This window comes from Xyrauchen texanus, chromosome 30, assembly GCF_025860055.1.
Source record: "Xyrauchen texanus isolate HMW12.3.18 chromosome 30, RBS_HiC_50CHRs, whole genome shotgun sequence".
NCBI classification, from domain to species: Eukaryota; Metazoa; Chordata; class Actinopteri; order Cypriniformes; family Catostomidae; genus Xyrauchen; species Xyrauchen texanus.
Genome location: NC_068305.1, coordinates 39,015,604 through 39,042,644, shown reverse-complemented (window position 1 = coordinate 39,042,644; position 27,041 = coordinate 39,015,604). Strand labels below are relative to the sequence as shown.

The 27,041-nt window shown below is 40.0% G+C and overlaps 1 protein-coding gene across 4 annotated transcripts in view; it reads left to right on the top strand.

Moving 5' to 3' along the window:
* The window catches only part of col12a1b (collagen, type XII, alpha 1b), a 115,216-nt gene that overhangs the window by 2,143 nt on the left and 86,032 nt on the right, over positions 1-27,041 (top strand). For 3 of the 4 annotated variants that reach the window (XM_052098349.1, XM_052098348.1, XM_052098350.1), the window contains exons 3-14: positions 4,762-4,878; positions 6,564-6,707; positions 7,680-7,736; positions 8,954-9,217; positions 10,287-10,451; positions 10,572-10,745; positions 11,161-11,451; positions 12,696-13,298; positions 14,187-14,465; positions 15,144-15,419; positions 18,350-18,622; positions 26,495-26,764. The exons of the other annotated variant lie outside the window; for it this stretch is intronic. In XM_052098349.1, the coding sequence (XP_051954309.1) occupies positions 4,762-4,878; positions 6,564-6,707; positions 7,680-7,736; positions 8,954-9,217; positions 10,287-10,451; positions 10,572-10,745; positions 11,161-11,451; positions 12,696-13,298; positions 14,187-14,465; positions 15,144-15,419; positions 18,350-18,622; positions 26,495-26,764 (2,913 nt within the window). The remainder of the gene's footprint in view (positions 1-4,761; positions 4,879-6,563; positions 6,708-7,679; positions 7,737-8,953; positions 9,218-10,286; positions 10,452-10,571; positions 10,746-11,160; positions 11,452-12,695; positions 13,299-14,186; positions 14,466-15,143; positions 15,420-18,349; positions 18,623-26,494; positions 26,765-27,041) is intronic. 4 annotated transcript variants of the gene reach the window in all.

Here is a 27,041-nt window from a genome sequence, read left to right as displayed (position 1 = left end):
CAAATCTCTCCCTTACATTAGAAATACTTTATTCCAGCAGTCTAGACCATTTCATACTTCATTCCTAACTGCACTTATTTAAATGCATAATAACGTTTGCTTCTTTTTTAAGGGTGTTATGAATGTGTCCTATTGATTCCCAAAGAATTTCGCACTAATATACCCAGTAAACATGAAATACGATTCATCGTTTGACATTTTTTTGGAAATTTGCATGAACAAAAATGTAGTTAAAATCCTTCAATCAAGAGATTCTATTCTTTAAGAGATTCTAAATGCAATTTCTCATTTTTAGACATTTTAGAGACTAGTTGGGGACTTTAAAAACCCAATAAAATCAAAACTGGAGCTTTGTGGTTTTAAGTCCATGTTTGTTTTTGCTTTCTCGTGCTTTCAGAATTATCCTGCTTCCCACTTCTAAAGTTGTAATTACGAGCTTGTCACATTCAAGCGCTTTGTTTTTGGAAACATGGAGAATGCCAGGTTTATTCCTGTATATCGTATTTCTTGGGGAACTCTTATTTTGGCACCATAATACATGACGATAATGGAAGTTTGGTCAAATACATGCTATTTTCTCTGTGTATAAATATGTAAATGTCTGCATAGGCAAGTGAAAATGTAAAAAATGTATAAAACCATCATTCACTATTAAAATGGTTCCCTTCTCCGACATGTTGAATGTTTACGTCTCATCCCAACTCGGAAACTTGGGTATCAAAATGATCCCAGAGTTTCCCAGATGTAATTACAACTTTAGGGGGACGTTCATGTGAAATATTAGTGTAGGAAACTTGTATTTATGATCATTCTGATAGCACGAGATCTCGTAAAGGCAGCATTAGCTTTTTGTTATTGTCTATTGAAACAAAAGGGATGAGCTCTATGATGTCACGCCCCCAATTCCTGTTTCATTTTCGTAGGAAGTGGGTCAACACAGGGACAGAAAACTGTGCTCATCAAGCCATTTCATGGGGTCTGTAGGCATCATATAATACTTGCTATCAAACAAACCTTGTGATGTCAATAAATTGGGGAAAATTGGAAATTCAATCATTGTTTTTGGCTTTTTACAAACAGACATTAATGCAAAATTGTTAGTGTGATTCGTCTACACTTGATAGTTATCAATACTACTGTAAGGCTATCCCCTGTTATATCTTTTAATTTCAAATGATTGCTTAGAGGACATAATGCCAAATCACCCAAAACTTAGTTCTGAATATTTTCCGTATGCATCTTCAGACACATAATCAGTTGCCGAGGACAAGACATCTCAGCCAGATACAACCCAAAAAGTTGAGAGAGTATGAAAAATGCTAATATTTAAAAAGGTGTGATTTGTCAATTATATTCACCCTTATATTGAAAGCACTGCAACTACATGTTATATGATGTTTTTCCTTTTGAATTGTCTTTGTTTTTGTTTAATGTACAGTAATTTCAAATCAGATGATTGCAACACGCTCCAAAAACGTTGAGACTCGTGTAAGACTAATAACAATTTGATGAGTTGAAATAACAAGGTGATGTTAAACAGGTGAGGCAATCGTGTCATAGTATATAAGGAGTCTCCAAAAACAGCCTTCAAGGGCAAGAATCATTCGATACTTGTCGATTTGCCAACAGATGCTTCAGCAAATAAACCAGCTCTTTGAGAACAATATACCCCTGAAACAAATAGGAAGGATTTGGGGCATTTCACCCTCTACAGTGCACAATATAGTTAAAAGATTCAAGGAATCTGGTGAAATCTCGGTGCGTAAAGGGCAAGACAAAAACCACTTCTGAATGCACGTGATCTCTGATCCCTCATACGTCACTGTCTTAAATAAACATCATTCATCTGTAATGGATATCATGAACATGGGCTTGGGATTACTTTAGTAAACGTTTGTTAGTCAGCACTATTTGCCGCTGCATCCACAGATGCAAGTTAAGCCTTTACCATGTAAAGGAGAAGCCGTACATCATCACTGTCCAGAAGCGCTGCCGACTTCTCTGGGTTCGGTCTCATCTTAGATGGAAAGTCGAATAGTGAAACTGTGTTTTTTGGTCTGAAGAGTCCACAGTCCAAAAACACTGAAGTCGTGTTATACGGGCCAAAGAGGAAAAGGGCCATCCAAGCTGTAATCAGCGGCAGGTCCAAAAGCAAGTGTCTGTATGGTCCAGGGGTGTGTCAGTGCCCGTGGCATGGGTAACTCGCACATCTGTGAGAACACCATGAATGCAGACACATATGTAAAGATTTTGGAGCAACATATACTGCCATCCAGCACCGTTTTTTCCAGGGACGTTCTTGCATTTTCCAGCAGGACAGCTTCAAACCACATACTGCCTGGATTTTAAGTGCATGACTGTGTAAGCAGAGAGTACGGGTGCTAGATTGGTGTTCCAGCAATCCTGACCTGTCTCCAATTGAGAATTTGTGGTGAATTATGAAGCGCACATACGGCTACGAAGACCTCGTACAATTGTGCAGCTAAAGATCTACATAATGGATGATTGGGGAAAATTACACTTTCTAAACTTAACTAACTTGTGTCTTCAGTGCCCAAATGCTTAATAAGTATCATTAGAAGAAATGGTGATGTTTCACAAGGGAAAACACTCGACTGCCCCAACGTTTTTGGAGCGTGTTGCAATAGTAGTTGTAGTTGTGTAGTTGTGCTTTCAATATAGCAAAGGGTGAATATAATTTACGAATCACTCCTTTTTGTTTTCATTAGGATTTTACATACTGTCACAACTTTTTCTAAATTGGGGTTGTACAGTAGAATGACTTTAAACTTTTTCCTCTAGTAAAACAGGCTTCATGTATTTTAGTATTTATGTGATTCAGTAAGTGAGCTCCATGGTGGCTTCAAACAGCCTGAGAGGCAGTAAAACTGTGTCTTAACCATATCAAATCATTGAATATACCACAGGGTGTTAAAGCAAACATTGCTGATGTTCAGTGGAAAGTATAGTGGAACATTTTACAGCTTTTATTGCATGAAAAAAAAATTCCTCACATGGAGGCCAAGTTTCCCTCTCCACTGTCTACTGGAACAAAAAGACAAAATATGAGATGTACATTAATTTTCTTAGAAAAGTGAGAGCAAGATCATGATAATTCATTTCCTTCTCAATTTAGACATATGGAAAAATATAAAAAGGTCTTCCTTTGAATGTGTTACCGTAGTTAATGTTGCACCAAAACTGGACTGGGTTAAATACATTGAATTAATTCTACAAAGACTTTTGGGGCATTGTCAACTCTTTTTATAGGAATTTTCAGGGCGCAATCTGTTCATGTTTATCTTACGCAAACAAAGCTGCTGCTGTACAGTTAGCTGAACGATAGTCAACTATAACAATAAAGACATACTCTTATATCTGTGATATTTAAATCTATTATAAAGTACTAAATAACGAGTATACTGTATGTGTTTATGTACTAATGAAATGTACTTAAACATTCATTTGAACTTCCGAAGGGTTCAAGCTTTAATTGAACCCCCACCTAATTCCTCATGAATGAACAGATAATAAAGAAAATTCTTAAATAAAAATAAATCTAGAAATGGGATTTTTCCCCCCAACTATTTGCTTGTGGAAATGTGATTGCGGTTTTGTGGGACCCATTCGGAGTCTGAAATGGAACCGACTGTGACAGCTGGTCAGCCAGGTTGGTAAATCTTGATTTTGGTGAACCTGTTTTGATCAAGCCTAAGCCCTGGTCAAAACTTGACCAGAGCCACGGCTTCAAAAAATATTTTATTGTGATATTCTGACCTTCACACAAGCCATATTTTCCACACTGATTCTAACACATCAAACTCAATGGGCCTCATTCGCTCAGATTGCTGTGTAAATTGTTGCATTTGAATCAAATTCAGCAGTTTTCCTAAAGAATGGTTTCACAAATGATTTGCATAGAAATTCGCTCTGCTCGTGTTTCATAAATGAGGCTTAAAGAACACACACACACACACACACACACACACACACACACACACACACACACACACACACACACACACACACACACACACACACACACACACACACACACACAAAATAAACTTTAAAGAATATCACTTTAAAATATTGCAAAATCCTCTACGTGTGCGTCTTGTACATGAAGTCTTTTAGTCCCACAAGTTGTTGCAAACAACTTTTCATGTACGAATGCATGAGTCTCCAACAGTCTTCTGTCTAGATCAACTAGACTGGTGTGTCCCATGTTACATAACCTCTTCTTGTTCATATATTCATTTGTGTGCCACCACGCTTTATTAAAGGTATCATTTACCATGAAAAGAACATTCACATGCACACTGTTGTCATTGTGCTCTCTCTTAAGCGGTTTGAGATGAAAACTGACCACATTTAGTGTTTTCATATACACCAACTTTCCTCAAGTCCATTGCACAATTAACAGTTCTTGTGTATCTGTGATGACTGCTATTGAGATTGATTTGAACACAGCTTGTCTAACTATGTTGGGTTGTCTGTAACGGCTGCATGCACGCCACACGTTACGGCCTCATGTTTTGTTTAGGCCTTTGTTAAATGCTCTTTACATGTCTATGCTTGAGTAGTCAATGGCCCCATGGTCAGACAGCTCAAACAGATGTCATTTTGACCCAAAATGGCCGCCGTCCACGTTTGTTTCATGCTGCTTTGAGTCCTGGTTTTGCCCATAAAGCTTCATTTAAATACAGCGTTTTGGAGTGGTTTCTTGGAGATAACTTGATTCACCCATTCTCTCCACAGTAATGCCACCGTCAGACTTGAAGTTTAAGATTTTAAACGAAAACACTGTACAAATGACATGGAAACAACCACTGACAAGGATCGAGGGCTACAGAATACAAGTAATGTATGATTCAGGTGGGTAACCCAATGAAAGTGTTTCTCATATGTTGGATTTTTTAGTGCTCAAACTCTGGAAGAGAGACATGTGGGATGGGATCTTAAGGGAAGGCAGGAATGTTTCAAGTTTAATACAAATGAATCTAAATGTGGCATAATGTTGATTACCACCAAAAAAATTGTTGTTACTGTATACATTATGGGGCGATTGTGCATCAGGTGGTTGAGCGGGTTGTCCACTAATCGCAGGGTTGATGGTTTGATTCCCGGCCCACATGACTCCACATGCCGAAGTGTCCTTGGGCAAGACACTGAACCCCAAGTTGCTCCCAATGGCAGGCTAGCACCTTACATAGCAGCTCTGCTGTCATTGGTATATGAGTGTGTGAATGCGTCACAGTGTATACCGCTAAGGTTAAAAAAGCACTAAATAAGTGCAGACCATTTACCATTTATGCCACTTGTAATGGAAATTAATGGGGCCAGTTCATAAACGTTAAACTGTTTTAAAAGTATAGAAGCAAGCCATAAACGTTATACATATTAGTATGATTATACTGTAAAAAAAATCTGGGATTTTCTGTTGTTATGGCTTTTAGACGTTGACAGCATTTACTGGCGGTGCATCGTCATGACTATAATGTTGTAATATTGGATATAACTTAAACAGAAAAGCTAAGTAAGTGATATTATCACACTAAAATCACGTTAGCATATGTAATGTTTACATCTTTTGGCTATACTTTTGAAACAATGAGTATTTTACCATCTATAGACTGGCCACATTGACGTCCAAGTAACTTTACATCCAAGTGAATTGTTCAATTAAATAAATGAGGGATGAGTCGAATTTTTGTGATAAGCAATATTATGATAAATACTGTCGAATATGCTTAACTTGTATCGAACAAGTAACATTCCTATTGGCAAAAGTCTCATTTAGGCTCCATTTAATCTCAATCTGTCAAGGAGAAACAATTAAAGTGATATCATTTACGATTTTTCTATCCTAGCTAGTACACATAATGCATAACACTTTCTTGATAGTTAAAGTCAACATGAAATGGTGTTCGCAAACCATTTGCTTCCATAATGTGATGCATTTCCCAGTGAAACTGGATATTCAATGAGTAAAACAAGGCTGGACTTGATCGGGAATTGATTGGATCATGAAAAGTGGGTGTTTCAAACCAGAATGGAGACAGACAATGCCTAAATAGCCATTTGACATTTGCTTATTTAACATTTCTTGCCTCTGTGACATCAGTCAAAAAGGAAAGTCGTTTCAAAGTTCTGGTGATATAACCTTTAAGTTGTGGGGCATTTTATAATGTATTGCCAATGTGCCCTTTAGCAAAGCAACCCAACTTGCTCTAGCGGCACCATCCCTGTGGTTAGTGAACTGTGTGTTGCTTTAGATAAAAATGCATCTGGTAAACGACAACTAACCTTTAAACTCACTGCCATGGGCAACTGTAGGGGACTCCGTTCTGGCGTGCCCATTTAAAATGATTTAAACCTGGACTGTAAATCTTTGCTGTCTCCTGAGAAGTCATTTAAATGTTTTGCTAATCCATTCCACATGTCAGTTCATCTAGATTTATCTACTTAAAATTATGGTTATCAAGATGTAATCTTTAAGGAGAATGTACATCATGATAAGACATTTAACATTGTAAATTCAGATGTTCTGCTCTCTGTAGATGAAACTGTTCAAGAATTCACACTGTCTGCAACCTCGACCAAAACGTCCATCAAAGATCTGACTCCTGATGTGGATTATGTTGTTACGATAAATTCATATTCTGGAGCAGAAGAGAGTATACCGATCTCTGGTCAAATAACAAGTAAGCAATCTTATACCTTATGTTTGTCAATTGATACGGGGGTCCCACGGTAATGGAAAAACTGCAAGTATCATTGTGATATTCGGCCTCAAAAAATAATCACGGAAATTAGTATAATCGTTAAAAGTCATGGAAATGAACATAGTCAATGTAAAATGTTATCCAAAAGTCTGGGACTACTAGAGAAAATACATATACATTTGCATATACCCTCAAAAAAAAAAAAAAATATATATATATATATATATTTTTTAAGATTTAGACATTTCATAACAAAATTCCATTAAATTGCAGTAAAAGTGTCATTTTTAACTCAATTAAATATACCTCTAAATATTTATGTATTTAAATTACATTTTAAATTAAAAAATTATTTATTTTAATTCTGTTAAATATTTTCCAATTCAATTTGACAGAATTTTGGTATGTGACTGAAATACATAAATCTAAAAATTATTTTTGGGGTAAATAATGCCTCTAATATAAGTATATTATGCTTCTACATTTTTCTAAATTAATAAAGACTATTTACATTTCAATTTATATTATCAGTGTAACAATTTGTGAATGAAAACACACTGAAAGATTTATCCACATGCATTAACATTTCTTTAATTAAATATATATATATATATATTATTTTTTTTTTTTTGGTATGTACTGTATTAGAAATAGTGCTGAATCTCAAATAGTTCTTCTTCAATGCGTGTCATAACTTTTTGGTGTTTATGTTTTTAGTTTGGACTTTTGGACCCTACCTTTAATGTTTGTTATTCTGTTCTACTCTAATATAGTATAGTAGTATCTAGTATCTTTAATAGCTCTTATAAATGCAGTTTTTATAAAATATTTTTTCTTCAGTACTTACTCATGAAAAGGTCATGGAAAAAGCTTTGAAAATTTTTTGTGGAAGCCCTGTGTGTAGAAATGATCAATTTTGCTTTAATATTTATCAATTATTTTTCATTTTAGTTCAATCAAGCGGTTTTGAAGGAGGCTCCAGGAAACCTCAGGTCTCAGATTCCATCAGTAAGTACACATCTTTGTTTCAAACACTCTTGTTTTACGCAACACCTCCAGGCTTTTTCCATTTCTCTGTGGTCACCACGTTTTATAGGGAGTTTCCAGACTAGTCAGTACCCTACTCTTTCTGTCTGAATTTATGATTCCTGATAACATTTAACTTGTTACTCAGCATGAACTTTACCAGACATGTTCAAGTGAGCCAGCGTTTCCAGCATTTTTAACCTTGGGTTCTGGGTAAGGGTTTGTAAGTGGCCCCTATGCGCCTGATTTGAAGTAAAAATGCAAGCCTCACAAACCTGAGAGTGGAAAGCATTACAGCTCCTCTCTTTTACAAGAGCACTGTGGCGTCTTCCTCCAGATGAAGATGAATGGCTCTACTTTTCCTCTCCTACATTAAGCAGAAGTGGAAAAAACCAACCCCCACCCCCATTCTGTAGACGACTCGCTAACAAAATCCAATTTAGCTTGCTGAGCTCTAATGTTTCCCTTCCGCTGGCACATGTGGAACATAATTGAATCTAATTGCCTTAATAAAGTGCAATCAAGCTTCCCTTTATTTATAAAGGGATTTATAAAATCCACAACATCCTGTCTTGACCCGTCTGCCGTTAATCCGCCAAAGGTGCAACCAATGCAATCCAGTCATGGACAGCAAATTCCACAAGTTGTGTTTTAGGGCTAATGTGCTTGAAAGATGAGAAATGGTTCCCAAGCCGTGTGAAGGACTGAGATTAATGTAGTTCAAGAGAGAGACAAGGACTAGTAGTGACTCGCCTAATCACATTTTTGAAGTGTGGAGACTCTCCGTGTCAAAGTATGTCGAAGAAACCATTGTAAAGACAAGTTGCGTTTGCATTGCATGTAACAGAATACCTGATCTGAAGAATGCTTAAAGGGGTAGTTCACCAAAAACTCATTCCAAACCCATATGCCGCTCTTTGTTCCCTAGAGGACTTCTGAAACTTTTCTGGAATTGGAATATGTATAATACTATTAGTGTTTTTTTTTATTTTATATTTCACTAATGGAAAAATAAGTTGAATGTTCTGTACCAAATGTGCCTATATTATAGAAACGTTTAAGGATGGTGTCATCAAAGTTTTTTTCTTTCCAAAATGTATCCCAATGTTAGAGGTTTTACCAGGGCAGAGTTTGTTTATGTCTAACTCTTTGACTTCTGACCTCTCTCTCTCTCTCTCTCTCTCTCTCTTTTGACACAGAATGCCCTGTAGGTGCCATTGCTGACCTTGTATTCCTGGTGGACGGCTCTTGGAGTGTCGGGCGGGACAATTTCAAATTCATTCGCAGTTTCATAGGTGCCATGGCTGGGGCGTTTGACCTCGGAGAGGACAAGACCAGAGTGGGTGTGGTCCAGTTCAGTACCGACACCAGAACTGAGTTTAACCTGAACCAGCACTTCAAACGGACCGATCTGCTCAGAGCCATTAGCAATCTGCCATACAAGGGCGGCAACACCATGACAGGTACCAAATTCACACAAATGTGTTCCATTCAGGAAGCGTTAATTTAAAAACCTTTAAAGAAAGACCTGCTGTGAGCTCTGAGGTTGTTAATCGATGGTACATATATGCTTCTGTTGAGTGGTGGTGGTGGTGTAGTGGGCTAAAGCGCATAACTGGTAATCAGAAGGTTGCTGGTTCATTCCTCACAGCCACCACCATTGTGTCCTTGAGCAAGACACTTAACTCCAGGTTGCTCTGGGGGGATTGTCCCTGTAATAAGTGCACTGTAAGTCACTTTGGATAAAAGCATCTGCCAAATGCGTAAATGTGAATGTTGAAGCCATCAGTCCACGTTATTTCAACTTCTTTAAAAAAACTTTAAAACTATCCACCAATCAGAGAACCGTAGCAAATTATGCAATTGAGTCGACCTCCCTTTCTTTACATTTGTATATATTTTTTTTGCATTATGCTTAACAAATATAATTTATTTTTACTTATAATCTACAACTTTAAATCAATAGTTTTATATGTTTCCATTATTTTTTATTGAATTACGTCATCCGCAAGGCCTCATGGGATTGTAGTTAATTTCCTTCTTCTTCTTTTTTTGTCTATTTATACGATTTTCAAACTTTTTTTTGCACATAACTGGTAATCTGGTAATCAGAAGGTCACTGGTTCGATCCTCACAGTCACCACCATTGTGTCCTTGAGCAAGACACTTAACTCCAGGTTGCTCTGGGGGGATTGTCCCTGTAATAACGGCTCTGTAAGTCGCTTTGGATAAAAGCATCTGCCAAATGCATAAATGTAGTATATTTTTGTCTCAGAAGAAATGTTTGAGTTCATATAGAGATCTCTGACTTAAGATTGCAAACTTTGATGTCTTATGGAAATCTGAGCATAGTTTGAGACATTGTTGAGACACGTGAGATTACTGGGGTCTTTTTCTCAGGAGAAACAGGAAACATAAGCGAAAGTCTCCATTTAATCTCCATTTAATCTAATTGTTATCCATGAGTAACAATTGAGGTATTAATGGGATCTCATGTGTGAAGTTAATAATGGTTTTATCATTTCCGTGCAGGTGAGGCTCTGGATTATCTGCTGAAAAACATGTTCACAGAGGCGTCTGGTTCGCGTAAAGGATTCCCCAAAGTGGCTGTAGTTATCACAGATGGGAAATCTCAGGACCCTGTTGAGGGTTATGCCAAAAAGTTGAAGAATGCTGGTGTTGAAATCTTCACTTTGGGTGCGTAGAAACTGCTGTCTTTCACAATGTAGATTTGTTCAATTGAGCTCTCCAAAAAACCCTCCACACACAAGTAATTCTGGGGGAAAAGTCATGCTTTATTTATTGTGTTTTCTTCAGGGATTAAAGAGGCAGACGAGGAAGAATTGAAACAAATGTCTTCCACGCCTTACAGGACACACGTTTACACGGTGCCAAACTTTGATATGATTAAAGCTGTGGAGAAATCGCTCATTACACAGGTGTGCACAAGTGTAGATGATCAACTCAACTCTCTGGTTAGCGGCGAGGAAGGTAAACAAAATGATAACAGAATTGTAAACCTGCTTCATAGCAAATAAATTATAATTTTGAATATATAAACATCCTGGTTGCTCCCAATGGCAGGCTAGCACCTTGCATGGCAGCTGTGCCGTCATTGGTGTGTGAGTGTGAATGTGAATTTATGTGTGAATGGGTGAATGGGACACAGTGTAAAGCACTTTGATAATCGCTAAGGTTAAAAATAAGTGCAGACCATTTACCATTTATAACAAGCTAAAGTACCTAAATGGCATAAGATGATAATACACTTTTAAATTATGTTGTTTTAAGATGTTTCGAATATTTACTGGAAAACATAATAAAAACAATGAATAAGAAAATGATTCTTGAACACTTAAGCGTTAAGCCTGACATCAATATTTTGGTTTTCTGTAATATTTTGCAGTTGTTGAACCAGCATCAAACCTGCACGTCACAGAGACAGCGTCAAAGTCTATGCGTGTTACATGGGATGCGTCCATAGGGGAGGTGACTGGATATAAGGTACAACTGGTTCCCATGATGGCTGGCAGCAAACGTCAGGAGCTGTATGTGGGTGCCACTCAGACCTCAGTGAACGTGAGAGATTTGTCTCCTGACACTGAATACGAGATCAGCCTGTTCGCACTAAATGGTCTGACGCCCAGCGAACCGGTTTTGGCGATGGAGAAAACCCAGCCTGTTAAATTATCAATGGGTGAGGAACCGTTCATGTCCATTCATCACCTGTAGACTATAACATGTTTTTCTTTTTGAATTGCACCAGATTTGTGTCTTACCCTTTTTTCAGCATCTTGCGCCAAGAGCACCACTTTTTTTATGCGCCACGTCAAGTTAAAAATGGTTCTCCTTTTGACACGCAGCACAGCGTATCTGTATCAGTTTAAAACAATGGACCAATCAAATTAACCTGGGGTGGGACATGCAATTTATGTGTTTGCTTTAGCAACAGCATATAAGAATTCAGTGCACCTATAAATTTATATTCTGTTAAGTAGTTGTTTTTAACGCACGTGCGAATGCACCCTTAAGGCCCGGTCAGATCGAATTCATTTTTTTGCTTGTATCTGCAGTGTGTTAGTTGTTTTTATGAAAACATGTACTACCCTGATGTCCTTGAATGTTACGCTACGTCTTTTTTATTTTTTTCCAGCATCTCACGCATGAACGTCCCTTTTTTTAAGCCTTGTTTACACCAGGTGTTAAGATGCATTTTGGACAATCCCATCACAAGTGGCCTGGCGAGACATCAATTTTACAGCTGGTTGTAATATGCATCTGTTCTGACCAATTGTATTCATATTTCAATGGGATTCTGATTTCATAGTGACATACATCAATAACTGCGGCAGTGTATTTTTGCATGATTATACTTGTTTAACTTGTTTTAGCGCAATGGTTGATTGACAGGTGAGTAGACGATGCTTTGTTGCTGTTTTTACGCATTTAAAATGGAGAGCATTTACACTACGAGCCCAATATAGTCACATTACTACCAACTATACTACCCATTACCCTGAAGAGAAACGCTCTACCAAATTAGAAAAATTGTGGCCAGCATAGCGTGCCAAAACAGTGACCGATGCATGACACACTGCAAATGATGCAGTCGAGTTGGACTCCATACACTCTCAGACTACTTATATATTTTCAACTATATAAAAAAGTTTTTGACCACTTTCCCCACCTCGGAACGTGGCTGTAGTGGACATATACCAAAAGATTTGGACTCCATTTAGACCTCTCTTTACGTTGTCCCATTTCGGATGTATCTGCCAAAACATATGGTAATACCATGTGTTAATGGGGCCTTAGACAGTGTGTTAAGTTGAAAATAACTGCATTATGTGCATCCTGCACAATGTTCGGTGTACTCTATCTATTGTATTTGATTAATGAATTAGTTACTTTACATTTAAACAAAGTTTCTGTTTGTTGTAGAATGTTCTCTTGGTGTGGATGTTCAAGCTGATGTTGTTCTCCTGGTCGACGGCTCCTACAGCATCGGACTGGCAAACTTCGCAAAAGTACGAGCTTTCTTGGAAGTCCTGGTCAACACGTTTGATATCGGGGCTAACAAAGTTCAAATCAGCTTGGTGCAGTACAGCCGAGACCCACACACTGAGTTCTACCTGAATACCCACCATGACCTGAGCGCTGTCGTCAAAGCCGTAAGAACGTTCCCATATCGCGGCGGGTCCACCAACACGGGCAAAGCAATGACGTATGTGAGAGAGAGGATCATTGTTCCAACCCGAGGAGCTCGTACAAACGTACCTCACATTATGATTCTTATCACAGATGGAAAGTCCTCAGATGCCTTCAAAGACTCAGCAGCTCGGCTTAGGAACTCGGACGTGGAAATATTTGCAGTGGGCGTGAAAGACGCCGTCCGTTCGGAGCTAGAGGCCATTGCTAATCCTCCAGTGGAGACCCACGTGTACACAGTAGATGACTTTGATGCCTTCCAGAGGATTTCCAATGAACTAACCCAGTCCATCTGTTTGCGAATCGAGCAGGAGCTTCTAAACATCAAGAGGCGAAGTGAGTGACATCTGATTTAATGCAAACTACTGTTACATTTGTTAAAGTCTTGGTTTGGATGAACCATACAACCCAATATTTGGATTTATGGTTTAGTACCAATATGCACTAAATGTTAATATTATCTACTAAATGTGATCTACTCACCCTGGAGTTGTTCCAAACATGTCTGCTTTTCATTCTTTTGTGAAACGCAAAAGAAGACATGTAGCTGAATGTTTAGGCTACTTGTTTTAGATACAATGGAAGTAGGCGGTAAGTGGCTCAGTGGTTAGCACTGTCACCTCACAGCAAGAAGGTCCCATGTTCGAGTCCTGGCTCAACTGGGCCATTGTGTGTGGAGTTTGCATGTTCTTCCTGTGTTTGTTACGGTTTCCCCCACAAGTCCAAAAAGTTGGAAGTTGCAGGATAAGTGAATTGAAGACTCTAAATTGCCCCGTAGATGTGAGTGAGTGTCCCTCAGCTACTGGGGGTTGTGTCAGGAAGGGCATCCCTCATAAGACCTGTGCCAAGTCAAATATGCAGATCATGGATGGTCCGCTGTGGCGACCCCTAACGGAAGCAGCTGGAAGAAGAACTGCTATTTTTACTTTTTCTTTAAAAATAAATACATTATTTTTTTGGGAAATCGACATTATGCTACAAATGCCGTTATTTGAGCATAACTTCAACTGAACTCAGAACATACCTTTAAATAGTAGTCCATATGACTCATGGACTACATTACATGTCTTTTGAAACCATTCAATAGCTTGGCGTGAGAAACCGAAATAGGAGTTGCTTCTCGCTGAAAATCTTTCCCTAATAAATCTGCAACCTTTGAGGTTCTGAAATGCAAAGTGACTTTTCTAAACCTTATATAGTTCTATAAACTGCTCTTCTTTTTAGGTTTGACTGCACCCAGGTCTCTGACCTTCTCAGAGGTGACCTCCAGGAGTTTCCGAGCTTCTTGGATAACTGATGCCGTGGACGTGCAGTCGTATTTGGTGCAGTACAGGCCTGACGTGGACACAGATGCAGGCTACATCTCCCTCTCTGTGCCAGGAAACACTCTTACAGCTGTCTTACTTCACCTCACGCCTGTCACGAAGTATGAAGTCAAAGTTTACGCCCAGTATGAGAAGGGAGAAAGCTTCGCCCTATCTGACTTTGAGACCACGCTAGAAGGTTTGCATCAGTTGTTTATTCTTCCTAAATGTACATTTTGTTAAATGAATATCCGCTTTAAGCTAATAGAGTGCAACAGTAGGGATCTGGAAGTAATAATTCTATGAAAGCCATCAGTCCATGTTGAAGAACTATACTACCCATTACTCTAAAGAGAAATGCTCTACCAATCAAAACAATTGTGGCCAACATAGCTCGCCAAAACAGCGACCACTGCATGACACGCTGCAAATGATGCAATCGAGTTGGACTCCTACAATCTCAGACTCAGGGATGGATTACCGACCGGGCCAATGGGGCCTGTGCCCAGGGGCCTGTGACTCCCAGAGGGGGCCCTTGAATGCCCAGGGGTGTCCTGTGTTTTAAGGCTGCTCGATCTAGTTTGGTGATCCCCCCCGCTTGAAAACCCTTTTGAGCATGAACAAAGAACCCCCCCTCAACAACTTTTGGGTGGTGGGCGGGCCCTTGGAGATAATTGACCCCAAACATTTCATTTGCCATTTTCGAATGGATAGTTCCTCCAAAAAGGAAAATTCTGTCTTTGTTTCCTCACCCTTATGGTGTTCCAAATCCCTATGACTTTCTTTCTTCAACATGAGGGCATGATGACACTTTTTTCATATTTGGGGGAACTATTCCTTTGAAGTTTTTGTGACTTTTATGCTGCCATTGTTTCAGAACAAGGATCCGTGAACAACCTCAGAGTGTCCGAGGAGACCACCAACAGTTTCCGTGTCTCGTGGGGAGCAGCTCCGGGGGCTGTGATGCGATATAGACTCACGTACGTCCCAGTCCAAGGGGGTACTAGCTTGCTAGAGACGGCAACAACTGGCCCTGACACTACCATCGTCTTGCAACAACTTTATCCGATCACAACCTATCGTGTCTCTGTGGCGGCTGAATACCCAGCAGGTGTTGGGCCTGAGATGCAAATCGATGGAACAACCAAAGAAGGTAATTAGAACGACCTAGAGCACCAACCTTTATCTTCTCCTTCTAATGTTTTTTATGTCCAGCATGTGGAATTGATATTTTGAAGGAATGTTACAGTAAGATCGTGTGATGTATTGTTTGAAGGTTTTCAGAGTAAGAAACGACAGGTGGCTAATGTTTTGTAATATGTCATTGCAAAGGTATCTCACATTCCTCCCTCATTCTCTCAGGCCGGGTAGCCCCCGGCATGACGTATATCCCCCCCACATCTTTCCCTGGGGGAGGGCGCGCCTTATGCCCCATCTGCCGGCAGGTCATCCCCGCCTTCATGAATCTGGGAGGGGACAGGGGGAGGGAAACAATAATGATTAAAATAGGGGGTACTTCCTGTAAAAGTGTAGTACCCCCAACAAAAAAACACTGTAAAATTTAAAAGCGAGGGAAAAGGCCAACGCAGTGCGACAGTGGGAGAGAGAGAGGAGAGAGAGAGAAAAAAAAATAATTTACTTGCTGGTTCTCTGATACGCTGTAGCTTGGTCCTCGGCCACTCCTCCACCCTCTAACGGACGACAGCCTCGCCTCCTCAGGCAGATCGGAGGCAGTCCTCCGGCCCATGCAGACGGAACGCCCCGCCGCATTCTCGGGGAACAGAAGGGCTCTCCCATGCCCCTGGCAGCAGTTCTCCTGCTCGCGGTCGGTGGTCCTCTCTCGACCCTGCTGTGTTGCGGCTGGTAGGGGTCTCCCCCTGCCCCTGGCAGCGGCCCTGACCGCTCCAGGTGGTTGGCTAAGAGCCCCTTCTCTCCTCGCTGTCGGCGGCCGCTCCTCCGCGAACTTCACCCAAAAGACACAAACTCACACATAGGACGGACAGCTGCCCGTAAACGCTCTCTCTCTGTCGCACCACCGTCCGCAGTCAGCCTTTATCCCTCTTGGAGGCTTGATTAGCCTGATAAGGGGCAGGGTATGTAGAATCACGACCCGGCCCCGCCCTCCGCCCTGTCACAGTCATGTTCCGCAGAAAGTGTCTGTGAAGGTTTGCATTGGTCCTGTCCTAAATGCCACCCTGATTGCATGCGTATGTCATGCAGATGTGCATTCGATGTGCGTTTTCATCTGAAAAAATAGGATCTCTTAAAAGAGGTCTCTTAAAACAGACCTTTTTGGATGTTAGAACAACATTCAGCAGATGTTTTAAGCAGACAGCAGACAGTGGTTCTCAACCTTTTTTTGATGAACGCCCCCCCCCCCCCCACTTCATTCCCCCTTATGCGACAATTATGTGACATAATTTGAAAGTGGAGACTTTTTGAACCCAAAAAATTATAACCCCCCCACCCCCACACAAAACTCAGTATTTGTGTTATTTGCCTAATTTGCTCATTACAACTTCGATGCATTGCATCATTTTAAAAGGGTCATGAATTGGAAAATCAAACTCACCATGATATCTTGACATATAAGTGTTCATAGCACTAGAAAAACATACCGAAAACATTGGGACCGAAAACATTTTCGTTAGTCCAATAAAAGGCTTTATTGAAACCAAGGTGCCAAAATGACTCGTTCTCTACTTCGTCCTTACTAATACGGTATAGTGAGGTATTACATCAGCACAGGCCAGCCTCTGCATAAACAGATCAACGCTACTTTATCATGGACACTGCCTAGAGTAGAGCGGTGAGATTATTTTTGGAGCAACGGGAAGTGTCACGATGGCCCATGAAGATGTCAAGACGTTGTGCAGTGCCAGGTTGTGGGAAACTAAATCTTGCATTTGCTTTGCAAGCATCCCAACATTAAGAAAGAGCGGCTGACCTTTATTATAAGTCCCGGATTGCGTCGGTAAGAACGTGTTTGTTTGCTCGCTTCATTTTACAGATGATTATTTTGTTAATAAATTCAGCAGACTTGAGCGTCATGAATGTGAAACCAAACCTTGCGTACCTTCTTAAATTTAAGCAGATGTTACATTTTCATTTGACTGCAATTTTGTTGGTTTTAGAGACATGAAAATACGGATTTTAGTTTAGATTGTTTTTCCAATGTATTGTTAGTTTTTATTTTATTTCAGTGCTTTTCATTTTATGTTTCTTTAATAATAATAATAATAACAGCAACAACAATGCTGTGAAGTCCACATTTGCAAATAGGCACATCAAGGGTGCATAGCAGTCACAAAAGAGGTGCCGGTGTGCTTTTATCTCAATCATAACATGTCAAATGGGTGGCCACATCAGTCCACATCAAGTGCACAATTTGGGAAAGGGCCACTTATTCAGGTCATCGTAGAAGCTCCTGGCAGAACCATTAGTCAAACTGATCTGGTTTTCCATTTGTTTAAGACGTTTGAGCACTCATCCAAGCCTTTGTGGAGGATTCCCTGGCATTGTGACATCACCAGACTTGCAAATTGCCGTGGGAGTCGCTCCCTGGAGGTGTAAATCACTGGGATTTCAGGAAACTGCTGGTGTAAAGACTTTGTGATGATTGGATGAGCAGCCAAACATCTTAAATAAATGGAAAATCCAAGTCTAGTTGATTTTGAATAAAACTCTAGCACATTTCGTACTGAAGAGTTGGCGACAAATGCTTATTTGCTCAGGCAACAGCTCACTGTTCTTTATCAGGAGTGAGAGCAGTTAGTGTAAAATGAGCCAGCTGCATCTTAATGGCCGACTACAGTAATGTAGCTGTACTATGTCCTCATTTATTAGAGGCAAAGAACAAATCCCAGGTCAAGACTTTGCTCGTTTGTTTCTCGATGTATTAGTTTAGTATAATCTCTGCAATGACTGCGTTCCAGTCCACGGTTTTTGTTTTCTCACTCCCATTTCTCATCATAGTTTCTTGCAGCATCACTAGGCAAGCATCACTGTTACTACCACATATGCTTGATGCAAAGGATATGCAAACAAAATTTTAACCCTGCTCACTCTTCCTTTGCCTGACAGAACGTGGCTCGCCGAGAGACCTGCGTGTTTCTGATGAGACTGTGTCCTCCATGCAGCTGTCCTGGGCAGCCGCGCCAGGAAGGGTCCTTCAGTACCACGTGTCTTACCAGCCCACGGCTGGCGGTGAGATCAAAGAAGTGACGATTAAAGGTGAAACCACAGAGACAATACTGAAGAACCTGCAACCGGGCACAGAGTACCAGCTGGCCGTGAAGGCACGCTACTCCTCCGGTTTGGGAGATCCACTGCAGGGCACAGGAACCACACTTGAGGGTATGTTCAGGCATTCTGATAACTTTCCCCTGACTAATAAGATTGAATTTTATTAAAGGGATAGTTCCCCCAATAATGAAAATGATCTCATCATTTACTCACCCTCATGCCATCCCAGATGTCTATGCATTTCTTTCTTCTGCAGAACACAAATGCTGATTTTAGAAAACTATTTCAGCTCTGTAGGTCCATACAATGCAAGTGAATGGTGACCAGACCTTTGTAGCTCCAAAAAACACATAAAGGAAACATTAAAGAAATCCATATCCACAGGACTCCAGTGTTTAAATTCATATCTTCAGAAGCAATATAATAGTCAATAAATATAAAGTCCACTTTAACTTTTGCTTTCAGATGTGAAAGTGAAAGTGAAAGTGAAGATTTAGAGTACAAAAAGGACTTTTTGATCTGTTTCTCACACACACCTGTCATATCGCTTCTGATGATATGGATTTAACCACTGGAGACTTATGGATTACTATTTTGGAGCTACAAAGTTCTGGTCACCATTCACTTGCATTGTATGGACCTACGATGCTGAAATATTCTTCAAAATCTTTCTTGTTCTGCAAAAAATGATTTAATGTAAAAGGTTATATAAACTTTATGTAAAATGTAATTTGTTGTTTCTTTTGGGGTGTTTGGGATGAAATATGACCACAAAATGTTCTTGACAAATTTTGTGAGATTCACCCAAATGCATGCGGTACAAAATTACTTATAGGGTGGTGTGGTGTAGTGGTTAAACATCCGGCTGGTAACTGGAAAGGTTGCTGGTTTGATTCCATTATGGAGCGAGTTATGAGTCACCATTGTGCCCTTGAGCAAGACGTTTGACTACTTCTGTACATCACTTTGGATTAAAAAGTCTGATGAATGACTTAAAACATTATTTCAAGTATTCACACATACACAATTATCACATTAGCACTAAGAGTTCTGAATACCAGAGGATATCAGTCATATCCCAGTGCTCCCCAAGACTAACACTTATACTTTGGAAATAGTTTATGTAATCACTTGTAAAAGACACACATGCCATTCTCTTAATACTGTGAGGGCATTTCAACACAGCAAGATTGTCAGTAATACTATTTAATTTGGGATTCACTGTGAAAGTGCTGCCTTCAAAGGACTGGGGTTGCATTTTTAACATCAGTTCCTGTCATGAAGGATTAACAAATGGATTGAACGGAGCCAACTGATTCTACCCGTACCTTTTTTCATGCTGAAGCACAGAGACATGATGTACATTCCCTTTCTTGGGATATTCAGGAGGCCGGATTTTAAGATACAGCAACATGGCTTAAGTATCCAGTAACGACATTAGCAGAAGCAAAGCTTGCCCAGATCTGTTCCAGTTTAAATACTCAATCATAAGTCACTGAATGCCAGTAATCTTATGTCACCGAACCACCAGTCAAATTTGAGGCCCTGAGCTTGAAACCCAGAAAGAGAATGAAGCTTTTGAATAAATCGAATAAACCCTTTTACCCCAAAAGGAAAATTCTGTCTATATTTTGTCATTCCAAACCCTTTCTTTCTTCTGTGGAACACAAAAGAACAGGTTTAAGATTGCTGACTCTGCTCGTTTCGGTATTTTCTATAATGAGTGCATACAGTGACCATTGGCAGTCAAGGATAAAGTACTATAAAGGCACCATAAAAGTAGTCTATATGAATCATATGGCTTCTGAAGACTTGAAATATAGTCGATGAGTTGAATAGATTTGAGGCCGACCAATAGTGGATTTTGGCGATACCTGACCGGTTAATCAGCCGATAGTTTTTAAAATTGATTTATAGATTGTTGAAAAGTTTCTTAGCCTTTCCTTACTATCACCGGTGTAGACATTGAATAGTGCAAACTAATAAAATCCCAGATGTAGCTTATTGTGCAGCCAAAATCTCTATATTTAAGTATTAACAAATTAAGCTTTTATAGCCTATATACAACCTAGTCTCATAGATCGAACATTACTATAACTTCTTTTGCAATCTGAGTTTTGCATGCCGAATTCTACATTTTGTTGCAGTTTCCTGGTGCATATCGCGGCACCGTTTTGTGGTCCGTTCTGCATAACGCGCCGGCTCATTTTACCTTTTCGCGGCCCATTCGGCCCGTTTCAAGGCAGACCCACCAGCCCACTCGGTTCTCCCGATGGGCCAGTCCGCCCATGATCGGCCCCAAAGTACGCCGGCCCACCGGGAAAATGCCCGGTATGCCAGATTGCCGGTGCAGCCCTGCTAACAGGGCATGTTTCCATATAATTGCATTTTTCTTTTCAAGCGTTTTCTTAAATTTGGCACACTTGATTTTTCTAATCAGAATAACCTCATTTGCATTGATGTGAGGATAAAAATTGGGATGAATATTGGCAGTTAGTGATTGTATTTATTTCACCTCTAGAAGCCGTTGTTTTACTGGACACCCAAGTTGCATTGCCAGCCACAGAAGTGCACAAAGAAAAAAAAAGCAATTTTCGGCATAGATTTTTGCAGATAACCGATAGTTCCAAAAAGGCAGAGGTTAATTATTAAATAATCAGTAAATAATCTAAATTTGTAAGTTGTGTAATTCGCTTTCAATAAATCTGTCTGCTAAATGATTAAATGTAAATGTAAAACGGATATTTCGGTCTACCTCTAGTATAGACTACCAGGGCTGGATTGGTAATCTGTCATACCGGGCATTTTCCCGGTGGGCCGACGCACTTTGGGGCCGATCGGGGGCGCACTGGCCATCGGGAGAACCGGGCTGGCCGCGATAAGTTGACATGAGCCGCCGCGTTATGCAGAATGGGCCACAAAACGCCGCCGCGACATGCAGAAAAGGACATCTTCTTCTGGGCCAGTTTCTATGTTAAATCCAAGGCCGATTTCTCTTCCCAGTCCACGCCTGTAGACTACCGTTTTGGTGTTTTTATAATGCTTTTTTAATCCAGTTTGGAGCTCAACAGCCCCTGTATGTTTTGACCACTAAAAGAGCAGCTTGGACATTCCGTTAAACATCTTCTTTTGTGTTCCACGGAAGAAAGAAGTCATACAGGTTTTGAATCACAGCAGCTGTGGTTGAAGTTCTGAGAGATGTCATTTCCGAAGGATCATGGACCAATTTCTGAAAATGGACATTCAAATCTAGGAATGTGATTTATCTTTATCAATTCATCGAGACAGAGGGAGCTAATCTAAATGAAGATCTCTATCGCAAATAATGGCATAATGCAGGAACAACGATGCACCATCCCACTATGGGAGTACAACAGTCACCCAGTACTGTGGGGATCTTAAAAGATTTCCATTTCGTCCTCAAGCTGAGATCACCAGGTCCACGTGCAGAAACGAGAAGACCTACAATCCCAGATGTCTACGATTGTCTACCAAGACACATACATTTTGAATCAAATCATGCTGTCTTAGTATTGCCTGTCTGTCTGGGAGTGCTCTTGGTGAAAAGCATACGTCCAATTATCGCAAACACAACGATTTCCAGCACATTACAGAGAAGACCTTGAGGCTATTTCTTTCGGAAAATACGAAAATGGCATTATAATTGTTTCCATATATCTTACATAAGTTGCATGTTTTTTTTATGTGAGACACATTCAATGAGAAGGAGGTATAAGACAGGACTTGCTCAGAATGTGCTCACTTCAGAGAGACAGCAAGTTAAGTCAAATTTTGATGAAAGATTACAAACATATCTCTCATATTTCAATATGTTAGTCGAATAGCATAATTGACATTAGCACCTTCCATCGAGGCTGTTTTGATGCAGTTTGCAAAGTGATTGTCTTTTACCCTCAACCTTGAAGTTGTTGCTCTGATAAATGCATGCCTGTGACCTCACTGGACAACAACCGTGACATTTAAATAAACCGTCCAGCTGAAAATAACACAGAAGATTTTCCATCTGTTCACACGCAAAGCACTTGAACCAGATTAAGGGATGTGATAAGTTATCACATTGTAAACTCAAAGGCGCACACATATGGAACGTGTTTCCTGCCGAATGCTTCAGAAGAGGTGTTTCCAATGGGATTAATTTGCATTACGTTCTTGCCGGAATAGGACGTGGCCACTTGAAGGGAGCCGGATCACATCGAAGGATATTAAAGTGTTACACATGGATATTAAATTCAAATCTTCAGTCTTCTATAAGATAGATCTAAGCAAGCATAAACGTGTCATTCTCATCCAGTGGGATTGCATCACCTGGGTATCCTCAGAGGTGGACGGCTCTTCCTGTCTACCATATGTCAAGTAATGCGTTCAAGCTGCTCTCACTGTCTGGTGACCCTGGAGATGTAAATAAAGAACAGATGAATAGAAGTTGACCAAATGCTCTTGCAGCACCTGTGCTTTCCCGGTGATTGACATGAGGTTAAACTTCAAAAATACGCCACGGAAAATTTACCGCATGTCTATGGTGCATCTCGGGTTTGCATTTCTGAGCAGCACAGGATGGTGTGTCTGTGTTTTGAATGGAGTTACGGCTTTAAATGGATGCAAAAGATCATACGTTTTAAAGGCACCGCCAAATGAAATCCCGCTGTTTGGCAGCTTCAGAAAACTTGAGAAATGCGTATGAAATTCATATACTAAGAAAAGATGTTTGATGTTGCATTATTCAACAAGTTGAACTGTTTCAAATTTGGACTATTTTTAGGGACTTATAATCATAGCATGAGACAGAACGGGAGACATAAAGAGAAGGATGGAAGGAGAAAGGATGATTAGGGATTTGGGAAGGGATCAGACATCCGAGGAAGGTCCTTTGATGGCGTTTACTTATGGTGGTTTTGTGGAGATTTGTCTTATGCTGTGCTTTCGAAAAGAAACGTATGGGTTGGCAAGCGTCCCGTCTTCTGCAAAGTCTCAAAACCTTGCAATGAGTTTAAAAAAAGAGAAGCAAAATCGATGCTACTTTGTGTTAGATTATGCAAGCATGTAGGCATCCACAAGTCACTTTGTTGTTTCTGTTCATGGGTGGCTGTGGCTCAGTTGGTAGAGCAGGTTGGCCACTAATGGCAGGATTGGTGGTTCGAATCCCGGCCCACATGCTGAAGTGTCCTTGGGTAAGCCACTGAACCCCAAATTGCTCCCAATGGCAGGCTAGCACCTTATATAGCAGCTCTGCCACCATTGGTGTGTGTATGAATGTGTGTATGAATGTGTGTATGAATGTGTGTATGAATGTGTGTGTGAATGGGTGAATGTGTCACAGTGTAAAGTGCTTTGAATACTGTTAAGGTTAAAAAGGTGCTATATAAGTGCAGACCATTTACCATTTGTCTTTCTGAGTTAATTTAATGAATGTAGTCAGAAACAAGCTTTGAATTGGCAGTGTTAGTCAATAGGAGTTGAACACATCTGTCTTTAAATCACTGAAAATGTCTGGAGATAATATCTCTGGTGGTACATAAATCTAACATAATTAATCGACCTGTGAATCTGTCCCACGATTAAATGAAAAGTGATTGGTTGACAAATAATGCTGTCCCATGATCCATAAGTTGCATGTGAAGTTTAGCTGCAATGGAAGAGGTCACAAAAAGCAGCTTGAACTGTGTGGTGGGTTTCATAATACCTCTAGGGGAAATTGTGTGTGTGTGTGTGTGTGTGTGTGTGTGTGTGTGTGTGTGTGTGTGCGCGCACATTGACTTTAGTCTTTATTAGCAGCTGTTAAGTTTGGTTTCACATGAATGAATTAGTGCTCGTCGCAGTTCTGCGCACACCTGCAGCAATGATACCATAGACATCATGAGAAATGAGTTTGTCTTTTTAAATTTATCACATTTTAATGTTCTTCACCAGAGAGTATGACCCAGGGTGCTACTAATATACAGCATAGAGTGAAATCTTTTTCCTGATTATAAATCTGTCTTTTTCTGAGAAATGAGTAGAATCCACATAACCTAGGAAGTACTGTAGGTTTCCAGTTCTCAGATGCTTTTATGCTAATTAACTTACAGAACAGTTATTACAGTTATTACCCCTGGGGCAATCTGAGGTGAAAGGGAATAGTTCTCACCCTCATGTCATTCCAAACCTGTATGACTTTCTTTTGTATGTAGAGCACAAAAAGTACAAAAATGTGAGTAGTCCATACAACTCTTTATGGCCGTACGATAGCTTTGTGTGAGGAACAGATTTTATCAACATAGGGCTGTACAGATACAATCATATGGCGATATATTACGATACTTTTCTCATGATATTTTATCAGTATTTTTATTGATCTGCTTGTGTATTCATGTCATTTCCCACAGTTCAACAATGAAAAAGTAGGTCATTTGAAGAGCGATTGAAACTGAATCCTCAGGTTCAGTCCTTATTATGCTCATTTATAGGTTCATCATTTTTATTTTGGGGATCTACTAGAATAGGTTTACTTGCTTTAATGTTCAAAAAACACATTACTGTACATATACTGTACTTTGCTGCAGCTCCTCTCTTCACCCTCTGTCTGAAACGCTGTGTTTTAGCTCGTGTGTCTTTTTAGTCCCCCTTTCCGAAAAGCCCAGTCTGCTCTGATTGGTCAGCTGGCCCACTCTGTTGTGATTGGTCAACCACTTAGAGCGTGTGTCGGAAATTTACATTTACATTTATGCATTTGGCGGACGCTTTTATCCAAAGCGACTTATAGTGCACTTATTACAGGGACAATCCCCCCGGAGTAAGTGACTTGATCAAGGACACAATGGTGGTCACTGTGGGGATCGAACCAGCGACCTTCTGATTTCCAGTTATGTGCTTTAGTCCACTAAGCCACCACCACAAATGTAACACCCCTTACCATAACTGAAGTAGCCCTTAGGCAGGCATTATGCAAATGCGTTACATAGTAACATAACTGAGTCACAGAAGTAATGGCTGGACTACAAAACCAGGCATTTTTGGCAGTTCAGGAGCAGTGAGTAACTCCCTTTGGCATGGACTTTGTGCTTTGTAAATTTGCAGACCTTTTACATTTACAAACAGCTATATTACACACTAAAGGAAAGGTAAAATCTCAAAAAGCGTAATAGGGCCTCTTTAAGAGAAACGCAAACATTTCTCATGGAAACGAATCGCGATATTTTGTATCGTGACATGCAGTATGTATCACTATTTAATGTATCATGATTTGTATTTCGGAGCATTGTATCATGACTTATATCGTGATACTGTATATTGTATCATAGCATGCTACATATCGCTATTTACTGTATTGTGACATGTGTCGTGCTATAATGTATCACGATATGTATTGCAATATTTTGTATTGTGACATGTAGCACAAAATAATGTATTGTGACATGTATCACGATATATTGTATTGTCAGAAATGTATCACAATAAACTATATTGTGAAATACAGTATATCGCTATATATTGTATATTGACACACTGTATGTATCACACTATACTGTATAGTGACTTATGTATTACTATATACTGTATTGTAATATTTACATCACAATATATTGTATCATGACATGTATTGCGATATATTGTATTGTGATATGTATCGCTTGGATAGAAATTGGATAGTGACATGAAACGCAACAGATTTTGACATGTGCAATATATTGTACGCATCGTATCATGGAGTGGTTACCGACACCCAACCATACTTCACCATATCGCTCAAATCTTATTCAATTCAAAGATGGTTCTTCAAGATGGCTCAGGCAAAGTTTGACGGCAATGATATCAAATGAGAGCACAACGGTGATAGCTTACAATTCCTGATGGGACTCGAACCAGAAACCTTCCACCAATTGGGCCTGAGCTTTATCTGCACCATCCACCCTTTAACATCAATTATATCTCATAAGTCCTACCTCTCTGCTGTATACTGAACTTATTTTTTTGTGCCACCAACAGAGTTGGGTTCCCCAAGAGACTTGATAACCAGTGATGTGACAGACACTAGCTTTATGGTGTCGTGGACCGCCGCTCCAGGGCGGGTGAAGGAGTATCATGTCCGCTGGAGGTCTCTCTTTTCAGAGGAGTCTGGGAAGAAGGTGGTTCCTGGAGATGTGACCAGAAGGCTGCTGGAGAACCTCACGCCTGAAACACGTTATCAGGTGTCTGTGTTCGCTTCTTATGCCAGCGGGGATGGAGAACCACTGGTGGGAGAGGAGACCACTGATGGTACGTAAAACTATTGCTGCTTTTTTATTTCTATTAATCCCAAATACAGTTTTGAAAATAAATATTCTTTATTTGTTCTTTGCAGCAATAAACACCTCTTGCTATCAATGGCCATTTTTGTCTGGATAGGGTTCTTGAGTTGACTTTGAATAGAATAAAAATTCCTTAATGTGGTAATGTAGATTGTTTTCGATCAGCATATTGGTTGGAGGTATCATTTTTAACAGAGTAAAGCCCTCCTGGGTTTTTGTAAGCACCTATAGATTGATGTATTTCT